Source organism: Poecilia mexicana, unplaced genomic scaffold (genome assembly GCF_051168715.1).
Source record: "Poecilia mexicana isolate PSO_F unplaced genomic scaffold, ASM5116871v1 scaffold_6, whole genome shotgun sequence".
In the NCBI taxonomy this organism is placed as follows: domain Eukaryota; kingdom Metazoa; phylum Chordata; class Actinopteri; order Cyprinodontiformes; family Poeciliidae; genus Poecilia; species Poecilia mexicana.
In genome coordinates, this window is record NW_028263375.1 from 22,988,723 (window position 1) to 23,014,238 (window position 25,516).

The 25,516-nt window shown below is 42.7% G+C and overlaps 1 protein-coding gene across 2 annotated transcripts; it reads right to left on the reverse strand.

The window, feature by feature from the left end:
• Positions 1 to 96: 96 nt before the first annotated feature.
• Positions 97 to 25,167, reverse strand: LOC106928453 (receptor-type tyrosine-protein phosphatase beta-like). 2 transcript variants are annotated; one of them, XM_088006436.1, is made up of 33 exons: positions 24,740 to 25,167; positions 19,058 to 21,060; positions 16,721 to 16,988; positions 15,839 to 16,135; positions 15,365 to 15,628; positions 14,435 to 14,698; positions 13,706 to 13,975; positions 12,493 to 12,759; positions 12,135 to 12,401; positions 10,577 to 10,840; positions 9,631 to 9,894; positions 9,267 to 9,530; positions 8,919 to 9,176; positions 8,262 to 8,531; positions 7,883 to 8,146; positions 7,526 to 7,792; positions 6,584 to 6,868; positions 6,065 to 6,343; positions 5,830 to 5,979; positions 5,307 to 5,580; positions 4,991 to 5,106; positions 4,756 to 4,861; positions 4,423 to 4,500; positions 3,995 to 4,009; positions 3,830 to 3,911; positions 3,215 to 3,305; positions 3,048 to 3,124; positions 2,267 to 2,401; positions 2,039 to 2,161; positions 1,791 to 1,954; positions 1,274 to 1,409; positions 639 to 758; positions 97 to 555 (listed from the first exon to the last, which is right to left on the reverse strand). In XM_088006436.1, exons 1-32 carry the CDS (start codon positions 24,783 to 24,785, stop codon positions 657 to 659), a joined length of 8,010 nt encoding a protein of 2,669 aa, XP_087862562.1. In that variant the 5' UTR covers positions 24,786 to 25,167; the 3' UTR covers positions 97 to 555; positions 639 to 656. The 2 variants fall into 2 exon arrangements, with proteins under 2 accessions (XP_087862562.1, XP_087862561.1); XM_088006435.1 differs by having other exon boundaries at positions 3,995 to 4,012.
• Between the last annotated feature and the right edge of the window lie 349 nt (positions 25,168 to 25,516).

Sequence of the window (25,516 nt, forward strand, 5' to 3'; positions counted from 1 at the left end):
GACATGTTGCGATGTTGATGCCGAGTTGCCTACTTATATGTCTCTTGTTGGAGCAGATTTGAATCAGCTTGGATCAATAAACACAGAAATCGGATATTTGTACACGTGCTGTGTGTTTAATGAGCTGTTCACAGACAAATATGTTTAGGTACAGTCCACAGAACCTCTACAAGTACAGTAATGGCTTTAAGCAGATCTGCAGTTACAGGTTAAGGTAGAAGAAGATGAACAGGTAACATACAGGCACTGCTGTTCATCTGTATAAACACGTTCAGTGAGGAGCTGAGTCTGCTGTTGTCTGAACAAATGATTAGCAGCTGGAGGATGCACTGGTGATTGAAGCTGATCAAAATGTTCAGTCTCCTGAGGCTGTTTCCACCCACAGCTTCATTGTGACACAGAAACACAAAGTACAGCCACAGACACACTCCAGTTCACATTACATAAATTATCATAAATCTGCAGAATAAAATATGAACATTGATAGAAAAATAAATGGCTGTGTTTTTCTGTTAGCTCAACAGTAAATCCGCAGGCAGTACAATCACAGCGTCTCTGTGGGAAAGGACCGACACCTCCGATTAGTGATTCCTCTGATGCTTATTGATGACACACGCCATCACCTGTGGCTTACTCACCTCAGTGCCAGGCGGGATTCACATTCTTAGGACGGGGCGACCGAGGGTCTCCTGTTCACTGCGCAGCTTCCGGGCTCTGAGGACATCCCGAATGCACTGATGCAAGTACAAGTACTGTCCCTGGTCAGAGAGGAGGTTTGTGTTAGAAACAGTTTGAATGACCAAAGCAGAGCTGTGGGGAATTTAAGCTGTACTCTGAATTGAATTGCCAAATTTAGTACATTAGTGGAGTAGTGGAGAAGATCTGCAGGAGATCACCCAGATTTTACCATCTCTAAGCTACTTCATTGCATCTGCAGACAGGTCTGAGAGAGACATGGTCTCATTGAACCCCTTTTTGGGAAACAATTTTCATCCAGGTGTGTGAAAATTAGTATTTTCTAAGATCCATGTCTGCCTACTCTAAAGATATGAAACCTCCTGCTGTCAGTAGAAGATAGCGCTCCATTAAATTAAGAAGGTCCTCAGTTCCTAGGTACTATATGGGGGAATTTAGTAGTACTGCCAACCGCTCTGTAACAAACTTTTTGTTCTGAATTTGTGAAATACTTAACTTTATATTAAAAACAATCGCTTTTTATCAATACAGCTGCACCATAAAGGGGCCCGTTAATCCCAGGATGCATCGGACCCACCTCAGTCTGCACCATGTGTGACCGGTGGAGGCGCAGATCAAAGACGACGCCGTATATGTCTGCTGTGTCCTTTGTGTCCAGCTGCTGCAGCACCCGATCCAGCACGATGAAGGTTCCAGTTCGGCCCACTCCGGCACTAAAACACACGCAGCGGACTTAGTTAAAAGTTGTGAAAACGTAAGAATAAGTAACGTTCAGTACATGGAGATGTAACACCTTGGGCACACCAACAAACTGGGTGAAGATATGAGATGTTTGCTGCTGAAAGAGTTAAAACTACGATGAAAACATACTAAAGTTCATCCACATTCTGACTCTCAAATGAAATTTATTCCACTGCAAGTCATATCAATGCTGCAAAGATGTGTCAAGGTAAACCACCTGTCAAAATTTTGCATGCAGATCAAGCTCATCATTTAAAAAGCTTCAAATTGATATTATTTTCTTCATATCGGATGGTGTTATTTATTTATTTATTTTTTTTTGAGAATTTAATTTCAAAGCTTTTTTTTTTTACCTGCAATGGACGACAGTGGGACCAGAACCAGGAGTCCTGTTGACGTAGTCACGGACTGTTCGAACAAACTGTATGAGCGACTGTGTGCTCTCTGGGACTCCATGATCGGGCCACACCGTGTAGTGAAACTGCCGAACGAGGCGGACGAAGCTCAGCTGCTGCTCCTGAACACACAGAAATGTGACATCATTGTCGGACCTCACTCAGTGACAGAGAGTGAGGATGTTGCTCCTGCTGGGGGAACATACGCTGCAGATTCTGAACTCTCGGATTGTCCACTCTGGAAGAACCGACTCTGACAACATCTGAACTATGAGATCTCCGTAGTACAGAGGATCCTGATCAAATGGCCAGTAGTGATCACACTTCACCTGGATGGGGAATCAGAGAGAAAACATTGAATCTTTTAAACGCAGACGGCCAAAGGTAGAGTCTCAGAAACTCCTTCAGATGCAACTTGGTCATCTCATACTCACCCTGCCTTTCTCCACGCACTGAGTGACCATGACCACATTATGGACATTCTGCTCCCACACCATCTTCCAGAAGTCATCCTTTGTTCCTGGAAGGGGCCCCTGCGTCGCAATGTACTCCCGGCGGAAATTGTTACCCTAAAAACACAGAGAAAACCAAACACTCAGTTCTGTTGAAACAGGTAGGTGAAGCAAAAGCAGCTTTGAAACACAGCATCAAAACAGGCTGAACGGTCAAATGTTATATGATCAAATTAAATCTCATGTTTACACTTCAGGGAACCGGGGATACTCATTCTAATATTGAGTATTACACTCATTCTAATATTGAGTCCAAACAAGTTCAGTCTTAGGTCAAATTCTTAGTGTAAACCAAGTCAACAGCCAGTACAAATACTTTCAAAACCAGTGTACAATCAATAAAAAACCAGATCAGAACACGAACCAATCCAAATCCAAGTCTAAATCAAAGCTCAAGACTTAACACCATAACCAGTTTAAGCCAAGTCAGGACCAAGTCCAAATCCCATCAAAACCAACACGAACAAGCACAAAACTAGTTGAAACCAAACCACACGATTACAACTGGTCCAAACCCAAATTAAGCTAAAATTCAAAAGTAGCATTTAGAACTCAGTGAATAACCACAAGTGGAAATTCAAGTTAATCAAAATACAGCCATAAAGACAGAGCATAAGTCTTAGTCTAAAACTCGTTCATAACCAAAGAAAACCAAAGGGGTTCTGCACAAAATTAAAAGGTTGTGACGGTACTGGTGTCTCACTGGGATGTAGCTGGCATTGATGTAGTCTGAACAGGGATCATCATCCACGTAAGACAGCTTGACCCTCGTTGAGTCATCTGCAAAGAGAGAGAGAGAGAGAGAGAGAGAGAGAGAGAGACGGTAAGACGGAGACACAAATCAGTTGAGCTGAAGGAGAAGACACTCACAGGGCAAGATGTTGTTGTATCGGTTCTTCCCACGGTTCTCAGGCAGCAGAGCAGAGTCCAGCGGCTGATTACGGCCGACGTCTTTCAGGTCCTGTTGAGGAAAATGAAAGAACCATTTCATATTTATAGCAACAAAAAATGAGAACCATTCTTCGGTTGCTTGCAAAGCTTTTACTCAGACCTATGAGTGGAAAAACCAGGAGTCTGAACTCGGTGGGTTCAACAAGTTATCTCCTGGATATAACATATCCAGGAGATATCCGAAAAGCTAACTAATCCGAAAAGCTCTCTATAGGTCAATGAGGTTTTCTGACTCTGGATCCGTTCACGCTGCGGTAACTCAGATGACCACTCACAATCATGATCAGGAAATACCTTTTTCTAACAAACTGAACAAATATTTGTGCAGAAGATGGTTCTTTCAGACATAAGAAACCTCTGTGACATGAAACCCGAACTACTGGAGCAAAGCAGGTTTCAGTACCAAATTGAGAAATAGGAACAGGAGAACCTGAGGCAACCTGCAGAGTCACTGATTCAGATTCATACTTTAAACTTAAAGTGGTTCCTAAAGCTGAAACAGCTCCTTGACTAGCTGAACGGTAGATGGCGTACCTCGTACTCCTCAGACAGGAGGTAGCTGGAGTCGGCCAGCAGTTTGTTGTAGTGAGATTCAAAGTTCAGGATCTTGATGGGACTGAAAACAACAAACGAAATCACTAAACATGTAAAAACAACAACAACAACAAAAAACTAATTAAAGTCATCAAGATATCTCACCTGGAGATTCTCCTGCTGCTGGGGAACAAGACGAAGAGGCATTAGAGTTTAACAGATCTTCAATAAATATTGCTAAAAACTGATTTAATCTTTTAGAAGAGAACTGATTGATCGGTTCATTTCTGCTTTCATTTTCCAGTTCTCAGATTATTTTCTAAACTAAACGTTAGGGTGTGCAAAAGTTTTCACCAAAAATAAATCAATCTACCAATATACTTATGTATCAATCTGTCTATGGTATTTCTTTGTTACTCTTCTCCGTAACATCATTAATAAATCTACTGACACAGCGGATGGATTTAAATGTTTAAAGTTTCTCCGTGTTTAGCTGCGATACCATCTAGTGGCTGTAGATGGAACTCCACTCTGTTTTGGTCAGAGCAAGGCTCATCATCCATAACAGCGCTTGTTTATTGATTGGTTCCTACCCTCTGACTCCCATCGGGACTCCTCCTGCTGACCTCTCTCTCCTTATACATCTCCGGACATCAGGTCTCTCCTCCACCCTGATGGAAACAGCGTCAACAACACCTTTTATGTCGGCTGACATTAGCAGGTGCTGAACATGTGCCATGCACCTGTTACGCAGGTGTTGTATTTCTATTACCAGGTGTTGTGTGTGGTACTGTGGTGTGTTGTGTGTTGTACCAGTCAGGCGTTGTGAGTTTTGCCATCTGGTGTCCTGTGTTGTTTGTTGTACTGTTAGGCGTCATGTAGGTGTCAGGTGTACCTTCCACAGGGGCAGGTCTATAGATACTCACAATTTGCGAGCCTTGTGCCTGCAAATGAGGAAAGCAGTGATGGCAACTATCATGAGGATGAGGAAAAGTCCGGCACTGATGCCTTCAATGACACCGCTCAGAGGTTCTGCAAGAAAAAAATAAAATAAATCCATGCAGTATCCCAGTATTGTCTGTTTCGTTTAAAAAAATAAAATAAAAAAATCTGAGCTAAGGGAGTTTTAACTCTTTAGTAGCCAGTGAAATTTGGCCTGACCTGTTTCCGTAATGATGGGCAGAGATAAGAAGGTGTCAGTGAAGAGAGGAGAAGCTAATCTAGAGTTTGTAGTTTCTTCTTCATCAAACAGCTGAGTGAAGGCTCGGATGCTGATCCTGAGAGGAGCAAAAAGACAAGACACTAGGGTTCACAGTGAACAACAATCGATTCTTTCTAATTCTCAGTAAGCTCAAGACAAACTAAGCCTTTTTCAGTCCTTACTTTATGAACTGCTGATTAATGGGATTGGCAAAGACACCAGACAGAGAAACATCGAAACAGATTATTTATAGTCTGACCAGTTTGTGTTCAGTACCTGTATGAAGTCTTCGACTTCAGAGGTCCATCACAGAAGTAGATAAGGCCTCTGCTAGACTCTGCATAACTCGGGTCTCTGTGGTCACATGGACCCCCTAGAGAGTCCATCCCAGTCCCAAGGCTGATGTTATAGATCTGAGTGCTGCTCTCTAAGCCATCTGAGCAGAGGCTGGGAAAGTAGTTGGTCTGGTAGGACTTAACTGAGCTGTTGTGTCTGTAGTCCAGGTAGGAGGGCAGAGGGTGGTTATGGTCTGGCTGCAAGTTATTGACACCTACGAGGATGGGTCAGAGGTTGCATGTTAACAAGACTCATGAGCAGGTAAGGCCTTTAAAAGTTAAATTACACATTAAATAATCAGTGTCCAACTAGAACTACAGAGTAGAGTGTTAAACTGCTGTATAACTCATCAAAAAGTCACATGAGATGAAATCAAAGTGTATCTGTTTCATTGTCAGAACCTAATCCACTGACCTAACCAGTTTCTGGTCAGATTTAAAGACGGGTTTTTGGTCATGCTCACCTTCAGATTCAGTCACAACCACAGTAAAGAACCTCACTGCTCCATTGACATCACTGAACCAGCTACAATTAAACTGGAATGATATCGAGGACTTCGTGACCAAAGTGGACTTGTCACTGACCCGGGTAGTCAGCGGGGGCAGAGGAGGGCCTATAGAAAGCATAACAAAAAAACAAATCTGGTTAGCTCATCCACCCTCCCTTTGGCTGACATGCTAAGCTTAATTCTTTCTTACGGTCGATCATTGTGACTACGCTGTCCTCTGCCTCCTCGCTGGTCGTCCCGTCAGAAATGACCTTCACAGAGATGGTGTAACGTTTGTGGGGCTCAAGCTGGGTGATGACATAACTGGTGGACTCTCGACTTGTACGCCGTGAATAGACCAGGGTGTGAGTGTCCTGGTGAAGACATTCGATGGTGTAGGAATCATAGTCAGCTTGTGGAGGTCCCCAAGAGCAGGAGATGGAGGTAGAGCTCTGTGGTCGACAGTGGAGGCTCTGGACTCGCTCTGGCTCTGCAGAAGGAAAAGCCTCAGATCAGGTGATGCTGCGTTGCTTGAAAACAGGCTCAGCTCTAGTTTTTTTTTCTATCAGATTGAAGATTAGACATTGATCACATTGAGATTGGTCATTCCTCCACTCCTAATTCTTCTCACCTGGAAATCTCTTTGGTTAAAATACAGACACATTTCTGATGTACCAATACCCAAATTAGTTGCAATTTCTTGAAAAAAAAGTTTAGTGCTGCCACCTACTGGTTCGAATACTCTTTTGGATGGGAGTGCTGTAGGTGGCACCGGGCTGCATTGCCCCACTGACAGTTCGAAGGCTGAAGGTGTAAAGTCGTCCTGGGAACATCCTTTTTAGGATGCGGCTGCCTGATGTTTGGCTGTGGTATGGGTTGATAACAGACAGCTGGTCCTTAGGAGTCCACTGCAGGTCGAAGTCATCATAGTCAGAACCTACTGGACCACTCCAGGTGACCTCCAGGGAGGTGTTGGTGACTCCCCCAAACAGGAACGAGGAAGGAGGTTTTGGAGCTATAAGTTAGATGAAATGTTTGAGGACAAATATTTTAGAGTTCTTTCTTGTCTTTGATCTTGAGCAAGTAACTTTGAAAGAAATGATAGAGAAAGATAGAAAGGTAGAAGGAAGAGAAACAAACAAAGGCAGCACACTGCCCAATGTTCCCTATATATATATACACACACACACATATATATATATATATATATATATATATATATATATAAACCTGGTTGCTCCTGATTCCATCAGCCATCTTCGCCCCCTTAACAGTAGGAGATCTCGACATTTGGTGTCGTTTAATAATTGAGCTTAGTTCTGCTTTGGTCCAGGTTTGAATAAACTTTAGGCTATTTAGGTTAGATTTTGTTTTACATCCTATAACATTGTCAAAACTAGTGTTTCCGCCACAACAGACCCCAAATTTGTCACAAGCTGGGTCCAGAGAGACAGTTGAAATTTGTTCATCTACTTTGCCTGTTTTGCATTTGGGAAACACTGAACCCAGATGTTAGATGTGCTACTTAACCTGAGAAAAAATGCCAAATATGCAGATAATGCCAGAACCACTCACATTAAAAAGAACCAAAATATTTATAAACTACTTTTATTATGTTCTTGAAATTTTATTGACTGAAACCATCTGTTTCTAACGTTATAGTTGGTCTTACCAGTACGACCCATAGTGCTGGCTAGGTTGTGAAGCTCTCCACTGAGACTCAGCACGTCGACTCGGTACTGCCGACCTGGCACAAGGCCTGAAAATATGAACTCTGTGACCTCAGAACCCAGCTGATGCTCAGCCTGCTGGGATCCATCAGGGCTGTAGAGCGAGAGCAGGTATCCGGTCACATCACCATCTCTGCGATCCCAGTTGATCAACAGAGTGTCGGACTGGTTTCCACTCTTGGCCCTGAGAGATGCTACAGGCGCTGGTACTGAAAAGGACAATGTTCACTGGGTCAGCCTTCTGGTCCAATCACCTCCCAGCTTCACTGTCCGCTCTAAGAATTGGAGTCAAATCTCACCTGTCCTTGCCCACATGGAGGTCTGGTTGGTTTGGTCTCCACTGTGGACCACAATCTCTAGTCTGTACAGAGCTCCAGGTCTGAGACCCTGGAAGGAGCACTGCTTAATACTGGGTTGGACCCGCTGGCTCTCCTGCAGAGACTCATCACTTTTATGCAAAAAGACTTCATAATGCTGAAAGTCTCCCTCTGGTGGGGACCACTGGAAAGACAGGCTGGCAGTGCTGCTGGTTTTGATGGACAGATCAGTAACAGATGCTGGGTCTGATGGAGGAGAAAACAGATGGAGATTTGAACTTAATGACCAGGTATATTTCCTGTTTTATTCTTGGACACATACCAATGCCCTATTTATGTGAGTAAAAGCAAAAAGTCTTACATGTTCGAGCTTCAGCACTAACTCCCTGGCTATGGAGTCCCCCACTGGTGGTCCGGACCAGGATTCGATATTTCTTCCCTGGTGTAAGGCCATCAAACCGGTACCGGGTGAATCTGACGGGCTGTGAGCCGTTGGCGACGATGCTGCCTCTTTCATCCAGAACCTGCAGGATGTACCCATCAGACACACCAAGAGCTTCTTGCCAGCTCACCTGCAGGCTACAGGTGCTCAGGACGGGCTCCACCTGTAGACCTGTGACTGCTAACGGGACTGCAAAACAGAAAGGATGGTGTAACTGCAGATTTTTCTATCTAAAAATTCTGGACTTCACAAAGGATGGAAAGAACAAGAAAGGGCAAAGTAGGAAGTAAGTAACAAAACAAGTAAACGATGGACCCAAGGATGTTTGGATGGCTCAAGAAAAAAAAGTACATGATTAAGAAACAAATGAAGGAAAGCAGAACATGAAAAGTAGAGACAAGACACAATGCAGATGGACAAGTAGGAATGAATTAAGGGCACATGGTAAAGAGAGACTAAGGAAGGACAGAAAGAAAAGAGGGGAAGGCACAAACTTCGGACAATGGGACGGAGAAAACTGTCACGGCTCACTGAGGGCCAACTAATGTGTGCTGAAAACCTCTTTCTTGCTCTCACCTGTGCGTCCCGTGGATGTGTTGTTGTTCAGCAGCTCTCCGCTTGAAGACTGAACCATAACACCGTACAGTTGACCTGGCTGCAGCCAGTCAAACGTCACCTCATTTTGGTGCTTGAGGACAGCTTGGACAGCTAGTTCTCGACTCTCTCTGTACAGAAAGACTGAGTATCCATCCACATCACCTGGCCCAGGAGTCCAGCTCACCTTCAGATGACTGCTGTCACCGTTAACATGGATGTTCTTCACCTTACTAGGAACTAGCAGAACCGAAGCACTCAAATTAAAAACAATGCAGGGGATTTCATGGTTGCATTACGATAATTTTTATGACCGTGTCTAAATTTTACCTGTTCGACCCTCTATGAACTGGGTCCTCTGATTTGGACCGCTGAAGGTTGAAACTAAGATCTTGTAGAGTCGCCCAGGTGTGAGTGATGACAGGACACACTCCCCCACCCCACTGCCCAGAGTGAGAGGTGGAAACACTTTCATGTCACTGAACAGCAGCTGCACTTCATAGTGATCCACATCACCTGGAGCTGCCAACCACATCACCCGAAGGTCCTCAGTCCCCCGTCCCGCAAGACTGAGAGATTGGACCGCTGCTGGGACTGAAGCAGGGATAGCACAGGAACTGTGGTTAGAGCCCGTAAAGCCTTTCGTCATATATTAAGAAATAACCAAGATTATGAATGTCGGGGAGCTACTCACAGGTTCTTCCATGGGTGGATGCACTGGCTTCGTAAGAACCGCTCCAGGTGTTCACTAGTACTGTGTAGAGCCGTCCTGGTACCAGTCCAGTGAACACACACTCGCTCTGTGTCTTCTGGACTGTCTTGTTCTGCAGGAAGGTGTTGTTGTGTTTGATGAACACCTGGTAGAAGTCAAGGTCCCCAGCAGCATGACGCCAATAAACCTTCAGGGAGTCATCCCGAGCACCATGAGTCGCTGTGGGGTTCTGCACCTTTGAGGGCTCTAAGGGGTCAAAGAAACAAGTGACAACCTGTTTAATAGATCTGGGTAGAAACTTTTTTTTTTTTTTCAATTTTCATCAAATCAGGAGCTGGAACATTCAGAGCATTGATTAACAGAGACATTCATAATCCAGAATAAAAGTTTCGTGAGGGAGAGATATCAAGAACCAAAATGGAGCCCAGAGACAAGAGCTGAAACCACAACAAATTCAAGAGAAAAAGATTCATGACAAAAAAAATTAATTAAACCAAGGACCAGCGAAATCCAAAACCCAGAGAAATTAAATTAAAACCAGGAAAGTGTTAGCCAGGACCCAAACAAACACAAGCAGAACTAGGACACAGACATATAGAATGCAAAAGAAAGTATTAGAACAAGATCAGTAATAGCCAGAAGTCAAACAAAAATAACTAACACTAAAAAAGGAACAGACAGAACCCAAATAAACACAATAAGAACCAGGACAGAGACAGTTGGAAGCTGGCTTCCAGGTAAAGGCAGTATGAACAAAAACACCAAGAGACAACAAGAAGTTGTCATTGTTTCACTGACAACTAAAACCAAGCAAGAACCAAGCCAAAACAACAAGAAACCTTTATAGAGACACTCTAGAATCCAGAGAGAATTAGAACCTGCATGGAGGAAAACACCTAGAACTCAGACTCAGAGAAGAACTGCTCACGTGTTCTCTCCTGGAGGAAGGTGTGGTTTCTGTAGCGACCACTGCAGCTGGTGATGGAGATGTTGTAGAGGCGTCCAGATACCAGCGAGTTGAAGATGCAGCCAGGGTTGAACTTTGACACGGCCAGGCTGTGCAGTGTCCTGTCACGGTCACTCAGGGTTACCAAGTAACTATCCACCTCACCTGCAGCCTGATTCCAGGACACGGTGAGGAAATCCGTGCGACCATTGTTACTGACCCGAACATCGGTGACCGCCGCTGGCACTGGGGGAAGAGAGGTCGAGTCAGACACACAGTCAGATGTGAAGACAGCACAGTAGTGACATCATGCATACCACTTCAGTGTGTACCTGTTAGACTTACTGAAAGCAGGGAAGAGTTTAATCATCTTAAAGAGATCAAACCGTAGCAAGAGGTTTAAAGATTGAACTCAGAAAACAAAAGATGGGACCAAGGTTCCATTTTAATTCATCAGGAATGCTGAGGAGATATGTGAAGACTCTCAGAAAGTTCAATGGCAAAACACCAAGGCTCTTCCTGACGGGAAGTCTCTGACCAACAGACCTGGACGCTCTTTTGTGTTGCTGTCCTTGTCGACACTTCCTGAAAATTCCACACAAATTCCAGCTTTTCAATAATATCCGGCTTTCTGCTGGAAACAAACCCAAACAGAGGGAGAGTCTTTCTTTTGGGTCTGCTCTGCCGCCTAAGACCTGTTAAAACAGCCTGAAATCTGCAGACATTGGCTCTGAAACCAATATTTAATTGTTGGTCTCATCAACTTCATTTCGTCTGTTAACATCGATCCCTTCCAACAGTTGAGGTTGTATCACTGTCCAAGAATAACCGTGTCAGTAAAAGTTACGTCTTTAAGTCATGTTCTCATTAGTGCTGATGATCCTACCAAGACATGAAGACCTCCAGCTGCCTTTTACAAACACATCTTAATGTGTTCAACAGTGCAGAGTGATTGTCCTGTCTTTGGTGTCTCCTACCCATTATAGCCAACTTAAAACAGATCTGAGGCCATTCCAGCAGGTCTTCTTCCATAGCTCTTCTTCCTTAGTTACAGCTAAGTTTACTCAAGTTTCTATAATCCTGAGGAAAAAATCCATGAGCGTCCCTTGAAAAGACGTCTACTTGAAAGCAATAAAATTTCTGTATTAACGCTGCCATCACAAATGTGGAGATGAGCTTTAGCACATGCCATAATACCACCTGATACCCTCACAGAGCCTGGCTGTATTTGAGCATGTAAACATACTTTTGTGAATGTAACTCTAAGGGCAATTTAGATCAATCAGCTGACCTAAAAGCCATACTTTTGGCCTGTGGGAGGAAACTAGAGTACGTGGAGAGAACTCACCCATGCATGGGAACAACATGCAAACTCTATGCAAAAAATAACCGAGGCTGGGATTCTAACCCGCAACCTTCATACTGCGATGCAACTGCTCAACTGTGGCCCGTCTTCCACATCAGGGTGTGAATAATCCTACACTACTGTCTTGAAAAGGATAACCGATAGAACTGTCATGCCAGTGACTGGTGAGCTTACCTGTGCGTCCTTCGGCCACAGTCTGTCTGGAAGTGTGTCCGGCTCTGATGGTGGTGACCACCACCTTGTACTGTGCTCCTGGTCTCAGGTTCTGGAAGCTTATGCTGCTGATGTTGCCTGCAACACTCTTATTCTTGATGACGCTGCTGTCACGGACCAGCAGAACTTGGTACGAGTCTTGGTCTCCAGAAGCCAGTTCCCACTGAGCCTGCAGGCTGTCGGTGCTGTCGAGGTTAAAAACCTGCAGCCCGCTGACCGGAGCTGGTGCTGTGAAGACAGATGGTGGCAGATTATTAAATGATAAACCAAGTAACCTGTCAAGCAGCACTCTTTACAGCAATAAAGGCCTCAGACGTACTGGTCCATGCTGTCAGGGAGTCAGAGTTGCTCAGGTTACCGCTGCTAGTTTTCACGGTAACAGTGTAGCGGCGTCCTGAGGCGAGGCCTCGGAAGGTGCACTCTCTGGATCCACCACTGAGGATCCTCTGAGTGTCAGGAGTGGCGAGGTCCTCATCTGTGAGAAGCACCATGAAGCTGTCCCAACGTCCAACGGGCTGTCTCCACTGCACACTAAGAGACGTCTCATCAGCATGACGGAGGACAAGCTGCTGCACAGGACGAGGTGCTGGGGTCATGGGAGATTTAACTTGTTAGTATCAGAATACTGAAAGTTCAGTAATTAAATCCTAGATGATGTTTCTGCTGGTAGATGCAGTCTTTCTCACACCAAACCGAAAGATCTACAGTGTGTGAAGCAGTACTGTCAATAAGAGTTTCTAAGCTTTAAACGCTAAACTGTGCACTTTGATTGAGGCTAGAATCTAAATAAGAAATCCTGTTGCCTTCAACTCAGCTAATACAATCACTGAATGTTTTCTTTTTTTTTTAAAATTCTGCTTCTTATTCACACCAAGACACAAGCAGGTCTTTGTGTTACTACAAAATTTCGGGACTTCTGAACTGAAGGACAGTAGACAACACCCAGGGTGCATTTATGTGGGGCATTATGTAGAACATCAGGTGTTTTCACATCTTTGAAATACATGCATCACATTTGATGTGTGTGTGTGTATGTATAATGGGATCTTTGGGGAGGAATGTACAGTGTTACATTTCACTACCATAAACAGGTACATTAGTTTTCTGTGAAGTTGTTGTCTTATTTTGTTATTTAAGAAAAAAAATGCTCTGGGTTCCAATCCTGGCTTGGGATCTTCCTGCAAAAAATTATATATTTTCCCTGTGCATGTGTGGATTCCCTTTAGCTACTCCATCCTAATACCACAGTCCAAAAACTCTACTAGTAGCTAAGTTGGTCCATTTTGGCCATGTGTGAATAGTGTTTTGTACCATCCTTAAATTCAGACTGTGGTTTTCACTTTCTGCCAAAATCTGACCTGAATATGTCTGTTGAAGTCCTATCCTCCAATCAGTTGAGAAGTTTAAGCTCTGCTTTCTTGTGCACTGTTGCAACACAAACCAAACTGGACTGAAATGTTCCTGCTGCATCAGTCCATAACCGTGACTTGTTTTCTGAAATCAAATTGAAGACAATTATGACAGTAGCTAACCTAGTCTGCTGCTGCAGTGGGCTGTGTTACTCAAACCGCCGCTGTGCACCGCAAACTCTGCAGAGTAGAGCCGTCCTGGAACTAAACCGAGGCTCTGGATGGACACGAGAAGCTCTCTGCTCTTCTTACTGACTGTCCTATTAAATAGAACTGCAGGGCCATCTGTCAACAGAACGCTGTAGTACTCCCAGTCGCCTCTGGGGGGAGACCAGCTGAGTTGCAGCTTGCTGCTGTCAATGGACATGGAGAGGGTGGACACCTGGTCAGGAACTGAAACATAAGGATGCAGAGCAGCCATTATAAAAGGCCCATGTGGTACATAGACAACAGCTGGAGGCTTAATGTTATTTTTAATAGTGAAATACATAAAACTACAAAAACATCAACATCTCTTGTATCCCCATATTATAATATTTTTAGTTTATATTCACACATCTCCTCAAAGAGGTCAGCCTTGCTTCAGATAAACCCTAAAGAATGAAACCAGTAACATGGGATGAGTTGAACCAAACACAAACTGAATTGTATTCATCCCTAATACAGTGAAAATCAGTGATTATCTCCTTGACCTGCTGCAGTGATGGGTATGTTTGCATGTGTAGCTCATTGGTGCTATTTTGTTTGTAAATCAGATATGGAGTACATGATCATCCTTTCAGGGTCTTCTCCATTATGTCGGTGCTGTTTAAACAAACCACATGCAATGTGACTAAGCGGTCCTGGACCCACCTGTCCTTCCTTCAGTCCTTCTCTCTGAACTCAGGCCTCCTGCTGAGGAGTTGACAGACAGCTGGTAGCGGCGTCCAGGGGTTAGACCCTCAAACACCAGCTGGGTGACATTGGGGGCTAGGATTCGTTGCTCAGGGGTCAAACCTGAAGCCCACAGGGTCACTGTAAAAAAGTCCACACCCCCTTCAGGTGCGGTCCAGGAGGCCCGGAGACTCTCTGAGCTGCCATCGTTGTTGATAATCAGATCTGACACAGCTGCTGGGACTGAGGAAAAAGAGAGAACATTAAAAAAATTTTTTATCTTCACCCTCTGGTGCTGTTTTTCCTGACACCTCGTCTGCTTCACCTGCTGGAAAACACCAGCTGGAAAACGTTTGCAACCTCCTCTATAAGAGAATGTCTTTATCTGAGCAAAAGTCTTGCAGTTGTGTTTCAAGGTTGTCATTATTAGACCTCATATGGACGAATACCAGATTCTTTCAGCAACAAACTGCTCATTAGCGCAAACATGGCTTCAGATGGTTGATCTGGTTTTGTGACCTGATCAGACTCACATTATCAAGAGAAGCAAAAGGAGATAAACCAACCAGTTAACCATAAACTCCATAAACCTGGTGTCATTTAAACTTCACATATTCTTTCAGAATCGGGTCCCAATTCAGGAAAACAAGGCAAGGATTTCTAATTGTCTGTCAGATCACTAGATGCTGATTTTGAACATATACTGCTGATTGTTTTTTGCTACAGCAATAGGCGGAAACACACTAATGCTACATAGTAAGTACAGGTTCTGCTTCCTCATTGGTCAATGTCTTAGACTGATCAGGAGGAAGTAAAGTGAAAAAAAAAATGTCAGCACAAAACTGCTCTTCACCATACAGGATAATCATTCAGAAGCTTCAGTAACATCACTTCAGCATTTGCACCTACCAGTGTAGGCCTGTATGGAGGCAGAGCTCTGCAGGCCAGCAGCATTTGTTACCACGGTGACCCTGTACGGTGTCCCTGGCTGCAGCCCATCCAGCTTGGTGTAGGTCGTAGTGTTCGTCAAAGTGATGTTCCTCAGGAGAAACCCATCCTGGTCCGTCACTAGGACCTTAAAGTTTTCCACCCGTCCTGGGCCAGGCCACCAGAGCACACTGAGGCTGTATAAAGATGAGGATGCTACTTGAAGGCCATCCACCGCTGAAGGGGCTGCAGGAAAACCAAGACACGCAGCAGTGAAGATGTTAAACTAATACATAACATCTTCCAGTACCTGGATCTGGTGCTGATGGACAAAACAACTTCAAAACTACACCAGTTTATTCCACTTTCTATCAGATTTGCAAAAAGGTCTGTAGACTTTTTAACAATTCTGTATATTTCTGTTACTATGCCAAGATCTTCCACCCTGTATCTCACCTGTTACTGCAATGGTGTGCACAGGTGCAGCAGTCTTGTTCCCAGATATGGCCAACACACTGATGTTGTACAGAGTTCCTGGGACGAGGGAGGTGAAACAAGACTGGGGAGCTGCAGAACCCATGACTCTGTTGCTACGAACCATACCGGAGTGGACGTCTTCCAGAGTTACATTATACCAGTCCACATGTCCTGCAGAGAGGGACCAGAGGACTAGCAGCCCAGAGGATCCTTCATGAACTGAAGCCATGCTTTCAGGGTCCAACTGGATCTCAAGCTGAGCTGGACTAACTGGTACTGTGGGAGGAAAAAGGAGAAGATCTTTTGAGATGTCAGCAGAAAGACACTTTGAACACTTTGGGAGAATAACTGATCAGGTTATGGAAAGTTTGAGACAGGCTGTTAAAAGGTTAGGGAGGTTCAGGGATCAAGTTATTGGCAGGTTTGGATGGGATGGAAACCAGTTAAGGTTCTGGTTGGACTGAATAAAGTCAGTGTTTTAGAGCAGAATGTAGCATTGAGTTAAGGCAAACACAGAAAAAATGCAACAGGTGGGGCAGGAAGTGAACCAGTAGCAATGCCTTGACTGAAAAACAATCCACTGCCGAGACCCAACAGCAACACTGAAACACCGGTTGAGACATTGATGGAAAATGAAAAACTGATGTTGTTGAAATGACAATGCTCCTTAGATTTAGTCCTGTTTCAACTATTTTAAATCAAAAGTAATATACACTGAATTTGGTTTAAATATGTCCATGTTCCTATCATTAACCATAAATTCAAATGATGCAAAGGTTTTAACCTTAATGGAGATCAACCTGCAGAAAAAAATGAAAGGGAACAGGATCATGGAGAAAAATATTCCAAGTAAGTTCTTACCTGTGCGCATTGAGCCAAGGCTTCTCTCCTCATCGTTCCCAGAAATCACTCTTAGTTCATACAAAGTTCCTGGTTGTAGCTCTGTCATGTTGCAGATAAACATATATCCATTGTTTCCATCCTGATCACAGCGGACCGCGGTTGGCCCAGAGCCTGCATCCATGAAGGCTGTGAAGTCAGGTGATGGACAGGCAGCAGTCAACCAAACCACTGCTGAGTCCCAGGTGGTCCTGACCTCTGTTAGCTCCACTGCGCAGCTGGTCTGGACCTGCAACAGGAGGTCACTTCATGAGTTGTAACTTCAAAACTGCCTTACCTCAATTGCTTCAACTTCAGAGGTCATGGCGCGGTTCTCCCACGAGTGGCAGTCCAGAGAAGGCAAGGGGATTGCCAAAATGATTTAATAGCCTAAGGCAAAGACCAAATGCTAAAATCTGGGATTAACTTATTCCAGAGGTTTCTGATCAACAGAATCATGGAACATCAAATCACTCCAATTTTCTCACCTTTCCAATCCTCCACAACAGTCCAAGGATCAAACATCCTGGGAGCATCGCTTGTCCGTCCCGTTAACAGAAGGTAAACATGGTGCATTTCAACCCGGGCTAACACACATACGAGGTCATGTGACACAGGTACCATCCAGTGCAGGTGAATCATGTCCAAAGTGGCAGTATTAGTCCATCAGTTGTCCGATGAGATGCTGGCTGCAGCTACGCTTCATTCTTCATCTCATCGGCTCCTGGTCTCCACTCAGTTCACTCTGACTCGGTCTCTTTGACTCAAAATAGAGGCTTGACCCACCCTGCCTTCCTTCCTGCCCGCCCCGTTCGTTTTCTCCACCAACCTCCAGCATCAAGCTGGGCTCCATTAGGGCCAACAACATTAGCCATTGTTGAGTTTTCCAGTCAGGAAGAGGCAACAAACATGCTGATTACACAAAACGCAAGGTTCAGTTTGAAGTTGTGTGAAGTTGAGTAGACTGAACGTTTTGAAGCAAAAATTTATGAGCATTTAAACTCTGCTCCATCTCTTTAATCCTCTCAGGGTTATGGAAGCGTTGTAATCTACCTGGGACCCACGTAGAAATGAGAAAGTTGGGTACAAAAACATCCTTCATCTCATCAACTCCTCATTGCAAACGCTTAAATGATTCTTAAATCGCGATCTTGATCTTCACCTGGAGAATAAACTACTCTGTTCCATCAGGTCAGAGCAGATTTTACATTATGAGAAATCTTAAATTCTACAGTGTTTGCATACATTTGTTCTAAGGAGTACAGTACAAAACCTAATGGACTTTGACCAAACTCTTCATAAGATAGTGTAGATGGGTATATGCATCTATAATGGTTCAGTAAAGAAACCATTATAGATGCATATACCATATATCGGAGGAACCCCCAATGTCCTTTTTGCAAAACTAAACTATTATTATTCTTTTTTTTTCAGTCTAACTATTTCTCTCATTGTTGTAGATGAAATGATAGCACACACTTTGTTAGTTATTTAACGAGAAGCGTTTTTCTACAGCCTTCCACAACATTTTAATTAGGTTAATGTCTAGACTTTGAATGAGCCATTGCAAGAACTTTGTTTGTATTTTAGCTTGTATATTTGCCCTTTTGTCAGTCATTGTTCTGTTGATGACCCAGTGGGAACTGAGCTGCATGAAGCCAAGCTGTAGGACACTTGAGTTTATACTTGACTTGCATTATTTTGGCAAACAAGAGTATTTAATGGACTGAAAGTTGCCCAGGTCTTGTGGCTGCAAAACAAGCCCAAATAATTACTCCCCCTCCACCATGCTTGACATTGGGTATGAAAAATAGCATTTTTAACTTTTCCAGTGTTACATCCGTTTGATATTTCAGGAATTTGCCCCACTGAATCAAAGCCAAGAGGGTACAGTCATGTAAAGAGAAAACAATTCTTAAAAGTGAAGGAGTTAGAATATTTTACTTTTGTTTTTGTATTATTTACGTGAATTTGCAACTTTTGCATGCCCACATGCAATGCATGCCCATTGTATTATTTTCACTTCACAGCTGCCCCATGGGCAGCCGTGAAGCCTTTAAAGTATAAATAAAAGTACAGGGTTTCCCCCAGAAAACTTACTAAGTCTTGTGGTCTGGGCAACACCAATGCTGCAACTATAAAACTGGCTTAACTCATCTTTACTGTCACTGTGTATAAAAAAAACCCTATTTAAAATAAACAAACAACGCTTAAACTGGTGGGATGGCAAGTAAAGCCTGGTGGCCCACCAGGCTTATAATAGAGGAAACCCTGAAGTAGGAGCAAAAGCAGAATTATTTTAACAGATAGTATACTCACATGTGTGGTGGCCAGCAGTGGAGCTATAGTTGACTGTGTGGTTTGCGTGGTGATGCTAGGGAGAATCGTTGGTACAGTCATTATGGGTGTAGAGGGGGTGGACACTACACGCGTTGTTGCTGTGGGTGTGGTCACAGGTGCAGAGCTCTGTGTTGGCGCTCTGGTTGTAGTTCTGATTGCAAGTGTAGTTGTATGTTTAGCGGCAGATGTGGTTTCATGTGTTAGAGCTTCAGATGTTGTTTCATGTTCAGAAGCTGCTGGTGTGGATTCAGGTGTGGAGATTCCAGGTGTGGACTGAGGTGTAGGCATTGCTGATGTCACTGCAGGCTTCATTTCATGCGTGAAAGCACCAGGTGGGGTTTCAGGTTCAGAATCTCCAGGTGAGGTTCCAGGTGCGGAAGCTGCATTTGTGGTTGCAGATGTAGTTTTAGGGTTCGTTCTTGGAGTGACCCCAGGTGAGGTCATGGGTCCAATCTCAGGTGTTATTACAGATGTATATGCAGATACTGAAACAGCAGATGTGGCTTCAGGTGTGGTTTGAGGTGTGCCACCAGGTGTGTTGTCAGCTACTTCACTCACTGTCCTAGCTGTGTCTGGATGTTGAGAAAAGCCTTCAACTGAAGGTGAAGCTTCAGAAGCTGTGACAAGGTTGTAATGGTTGTATGATGGGTTTGTCTCTGTCATGGAGACAGATGTAAGGAGTGATTCTCCAGGTGTGTAAGCTGTGGTTGGTGTAGCTAAGGTAGAGCCTTTTGTGTAAGTAATACGATAAGATGTTGATATGGTGTTTGGCTCAGAGTCAGCAGATGAGCTGTCAGAAAATGTAGCTGCAGCAGATGGTGAAAACTCAAAGGGGACTGTGAAGTCCTTCAGTCCAACTGTGCTCTTCCGTGGATATCCTGTAGAGGAACCAAGCCTGGTTCTGCTTCCACTGGAGCCAATTTGGTTTCCATTAAGGGAGGACAATGTGTTCAACACTGATGCTGTTTCAGTCTTAGGCTGTGGCTTCCTGTGTCCTTTTGAACTGTTTGTCACTTCTGACTGGCCAGTGGCGACTACATCTGGACCAGATGAGACAACGTGAACATCTGATTGGTCGGAGGTGAACACAGTTGCACCTGACAACATTCTTGGAATTTCTGATTGGTCAGTGGTGAACACACCTGGACCAGATGAAACAGTTTGGACATTAAACTGATTGGTAGTGGACACACCTGGACCAGATGAAACAGTTTGGACATTAAACTGATTGGTAGTGGACACACCTGGACCAGATGAAACAGTTTGGACATTAAACTGATTGGTAGTGGACACACCTGGACCAGATGAAACAGTTTGGACATTAAACTGATTGGTAGTGGACACACCTGGACCAGATGAGACGGTGCGGACATTCAACCGATCAGTGGTGGACACACTTGGACCAGATGAGACGGTGTGGATGTTCAGCTGATTGGGGGTGGACACACCTGGACCAGATGAGATGGTGTGGACATTCAACTGATTGGGGGTGGACACACCTGGACCAGATGAGACGGTGCGGACATTCAACTGATTGGTAGTGGACACACCTGGACCAGATGAGACGGTGCGGACATTCAACTGATTGGTGGTGGACAAACCTGTGATAGTTAAGGCATTGTGAGCCTCTAACTGGTCAGTGGTGGACACACTTGGACCAGACGGGACAGTATGACCATTTATTTGGTCAGTGGTGGACCCACCAACACTGGATAAAGCAGTTTGGTCTGTGTTTGGAAAAAAAAGCTCTGAGACATAGGACGTATCATCTGGAAGTAAATCCGGAGGTTTGGTAGTGTTTCCATGGGCTGAAGCTCCCTGAGTTGATGAACTGTGGATGTCGGAGGTGTTAATGTGTCGGGTGGTTCCCAGGACTCTGTCGGTGTTTGGCAATGGGTCATTTGTGTTCGTTCTGAATGGACCTCTGAATAGCTCCTCTGGTTCATTTGTAGGCAAAGAAAAACTGGGAAAAGAAGTCGTGCCTGTAAACAAAAAAATGAGAAATGAGGATCGTCAAACAATTAAATCTGTATATTCAGAAAAGGTTAAACTCTGAATATGACTTAGCAACAAATCAATTTCATTTTTAGCATTTTATTAAAAAGGAAAGTGACGACACACCCTGATATCAGACAACAAGGGAGATGGCCTCCAGACTGTGGTTATGTCTGCGTTGGGTTGCAATAGTTTTTCAGTCTCACTTACTATGTGACAAGTCATTAGCTTCAGACTGCGACTGATCCAGTCTGACCAGCTACAGAGGTCGACGTTTTCATCTGTGGCTCAGGTTACTACCTGATGTTTGATCTAAGTGTCTTTAGGAGTCAGTTATCTGCATGTTCTCCATCACTGATCATGCACTGTAGTTTATGTCTTCCTTTATTTTCATGCAGAGTTTACAGACACTCATGTACCTTCATATTATGCTGCAGAATTATTAAAATTTCTGGTCTGGTCCCAGTCCTGCTCCATTTATACTTGTGCTGAGATCCAAATAATCCCCAACTCCTGGCAGGAATGATGCTTGGTTCAGAGACTGCAGGTTAGACTTTAGCCAAAAAATAAATCAAGCTGAAGGTGTCAAAGTGAAGGGGGATCCTCTGTTGCTCAGCTGCACCATAACCTGATTCTGATTTTTTTCTGGTAATTTCACTCCTAGTTCTCAGCCATCCGGGACATGACAATCCTAAATCTGAATATTGTTCTGGTTTTTGGATTTTGTTTATAGATAGAGTCATTCTCCTGGTATTTTGTAATTCTGATCACTTAGAATCACAGATTTGTGTTTTACCAGGGGTAATTCAATTATCTTTGCTTAAATTTTTGCAGAGCCCTCTTCTACTTGCCTTCATTTTTGGAAGAAAGGTGCTGAACATGCCGATTTCCTAATTGAGTCCATTGGGTTGAAAAATCGAACCTAGAACAGCCACATTGGAAGTATGGTACTCGACCAACATTTCTGATCAGGCTGAAAGCCGTGTCTCAGAGTGTGTGAATCATAAACTGTTGGTACTGAACCTGGAGTTTAGTTTTCCTGCAGGTACGTTTATGGACTGACATGGGGGAAGGAAGGGGAATCTGAGTTTCCTAAACAGGAGAACACCTGCAGGACTAAAAATAACTCTTGACTTAAAAAAAAACAAAAAACAAAAAATAAAACCACTGGACTGACAACTTGCTTGCACTCAAAATTATTGACTTTATGTTTCCTTGTTCTTTCCTTGTAGTTTACAGTTTCTTCAGCATATTATTATTGATAATAGTCAATAAGCTCAGAGCTATAAACTCAGAGCAACACCTGAAGGAGAAATAAAATGAAAAATAAGAATAAATACCAACACTTAAAAATACCAACATAAAATAATTTAATCTCCAGAGGAAGAGAGCATTTGATCTGTAGTCCTGGTTTATCTGTTTGTTTTATGAAACACATTGTATGAAAAAGTATTTCCTTCTTCCTCATTTCTTTTCTTTTTGCCTTATTTATCACACTAAAATGCTTCAGATCATACAAGGATATTTTAATATCAACCAAAAAAATAAAAAATAAATAAAGCCGAGTAAACACAAAATGTCATTTAAAAATGATTATTTTGTTTAAAACAGTTCTCCAAACCAACATGGACGTGTGTATATATATATATATATATATATATATATATATATATATATATATATATATATATATATATATATATATATATATATATATATATATATATATATGTACTTCAGCCATATATATATATATATATATATATATATATATATATATATATATATATATATATATATATATATATATATATATATATATATATATATATATATAAAAGCAAGTCAATTAGAATGAAAATGTAAAGAAATAAAAAAAAAAATAATAACCTGCTACACTCCCCTTAAAAAATAAGACAGATCAAGAAGGGATTTTAAAGATCAAAAAAGCAAAAATACTTCACATTTGATATGAAGCTTTTTCTTTTGCATGTTCCGTGCAAAACATTGCTTAATATCAAACTCTTTGAAGCATCACTGTACTGATCTGCTCCTCACATTTCTGTCTTCAGTACAACCACATGTTAGCCAAGCAACACAGATGTTTAGAGATTTATCTGCATCATTTTGTCCTGCCTACTAAAAATGTCTTTTTTATTGTTTGTTTGCTTCATGCACTCATCCTCAACAACACACACTGATTCACAAACACTGATCTCTTTAATACGATACCATAAACAAAACAAACAAACAAAAAACCCAACAACAACATCCCTGTGGTTGCAGGTAAATACGCATTTCCTCTATATGGGAAAGCAATTTTCATGCAGACACCTACAGAACAGGCTGGGAGCGCTACTTTGGTAAAGCATATTTTTGATTTATTTAGGGAATCCATGTTTCTGAGTTAATATCTTGTGCTAATTGTAGTGAATCTAATGAACCAGATTAAAACTTAGCAATAAACCAATTCTATTTCTTTGACATTTTTCATTTTCTCACGTGTCCTTCAATGCAATACTGATCAATTAAAAAATATAATTTATTAAAGTCTTCCTTTTCAACAGCTTTTGTTGTTTTTCTGTTTGATTGTGGATGATAACTATCATACTATTCTTTGTTTGAAAAAAAAACTATTGCCTTTATTTATGACGACCTAGTTTTAACCTTAAAAATGTACTTCAGCCATGATGTGTAGGCGAGCTGCTGTAGGCTCTCAGGAACAGGAATGTAAAAATCAAGCAGAATGCTGCATTTAGTACACAGAGGTATATTTACTTAACACACAAACCAGAGAGGCTTATGATGGTGAATCAACCATTTAAGCCTTTAGGATTCTAGATGCGGTGAACTAGATGTGTTCATCAGGAAAAAAGCAGCTAAATTAAAAACACGATCATTGCATTTATCTTTCCATGAAGTTCATAAAATGTGAATGAAGATCTAGACTCTCAGCAAACATCATTGCATTTTTTAAATAAAATAATAACTAATTAAAACAGCCGGAGAAGTGTGTGACTAAGGAACAGAAACCATTTGTGTTTAAAACTCATTATGGGAGGAATAATTGTCAGCTTGCTTTCAGGTCGAAGCAGAGAACCAACCCGACGGCTCTCAGGTTCAGTGTGTTGCTGTCTTGTTGGATTCTCGGTTAACGTCTAAAAATCTCTTCAGGCTGGTGGTGGAACCCATTCAGACTGGTCACTATTTCATTTTTTCATTTAAATCCGGGCAAAACCTGTCGGTTACATGCTGTATATAACTATTAGGTTTATATCTTTCCCTGTCACAATTAACAAAGAGAAAGTAAAAATACTTGGGCTTTTGGCCCAGAACGCCATTATTGGGGAGCTTGATCATGTCCCTCAAATCAAGACATGAATCTCCTATCACTTGTGCTTCATTCAACATAAAAATAAACAGTTTCCCCTGTTTTTTTTACCATAAAAATAGATTTGAACAAGGCAACACTGCAACGACATGCTGGTTCTGATTCTCACAGTAGTTTTTATTTAACCTCCCACCAGAACTCATGAGGATTTTAATCAAGCTTTTTCAGAGTTTTTCAGGAGTCTGAAATCCTTCATAACAAAAAAATGGTAAGAAGTATGTGAAGTATCCCATACTGGACAAGAACCAGCAGCAGAAACATCTCGCTTTACTTACAGACACAGCTGGATCCCAGAAGCAGAAGCAGAACCAGGGCCTTCATGTTCCTCTGCTGCTCCTCCGTGAGTCCTGTGGCCGCTGATGAGTGGGGACAGCAGAGCTGGGAGGAAGTGCGTCTTTGTGAGAGGAAAAAGTCAGCCAGCAGCACTTCCTCCCATTCATCTGAGGTTCAGGATCCTCAGAGTTGCTGGAAACACCAGAAAGGAGGAAATTCCTCAGGATGTTCGGTTGTTCTAATAAACCTGAGCAGGAGGAGACCCAAGAGGTCCAGCCTCGGCCCGGTTCTGTCATACACTGTGGAAGTGGACTGATTTGGTTACAGGATAAAAAAAAACTATCTCCATTCGGGTTCTGCTCCCCGATCCAATGTTCTGAGACAATTATGGCACTTTCATGAAAAACACAAAAAAGAAATTAAATTGAACTAAATCTATCAGTGGTTGAATAGATAAGCAGAAATTAGAACTAACACATAGTAACACCTCCATTTTGATCAGAGCCAGGTAACATCAGCAGAACCTGGACTAGATGACAGTCACACAGCGACAGAGGGCAAGACGCGTTTCTTTTAAAACTAGCATTGATACAGAAGGTTTGATGTGTTTACAGGAACATAAAGAAACTGAGGTGAAAAATATGACATTTAAAACAAGATGTGTAATATGCAGCAAGATTTAAGCATCATTTAAACGACAAAACGTTTACTAAAAACAAATTAACACCTGGGACATCATAAAAATGCATAAAGAAATAATTGCTGACTTTCGTGGATAA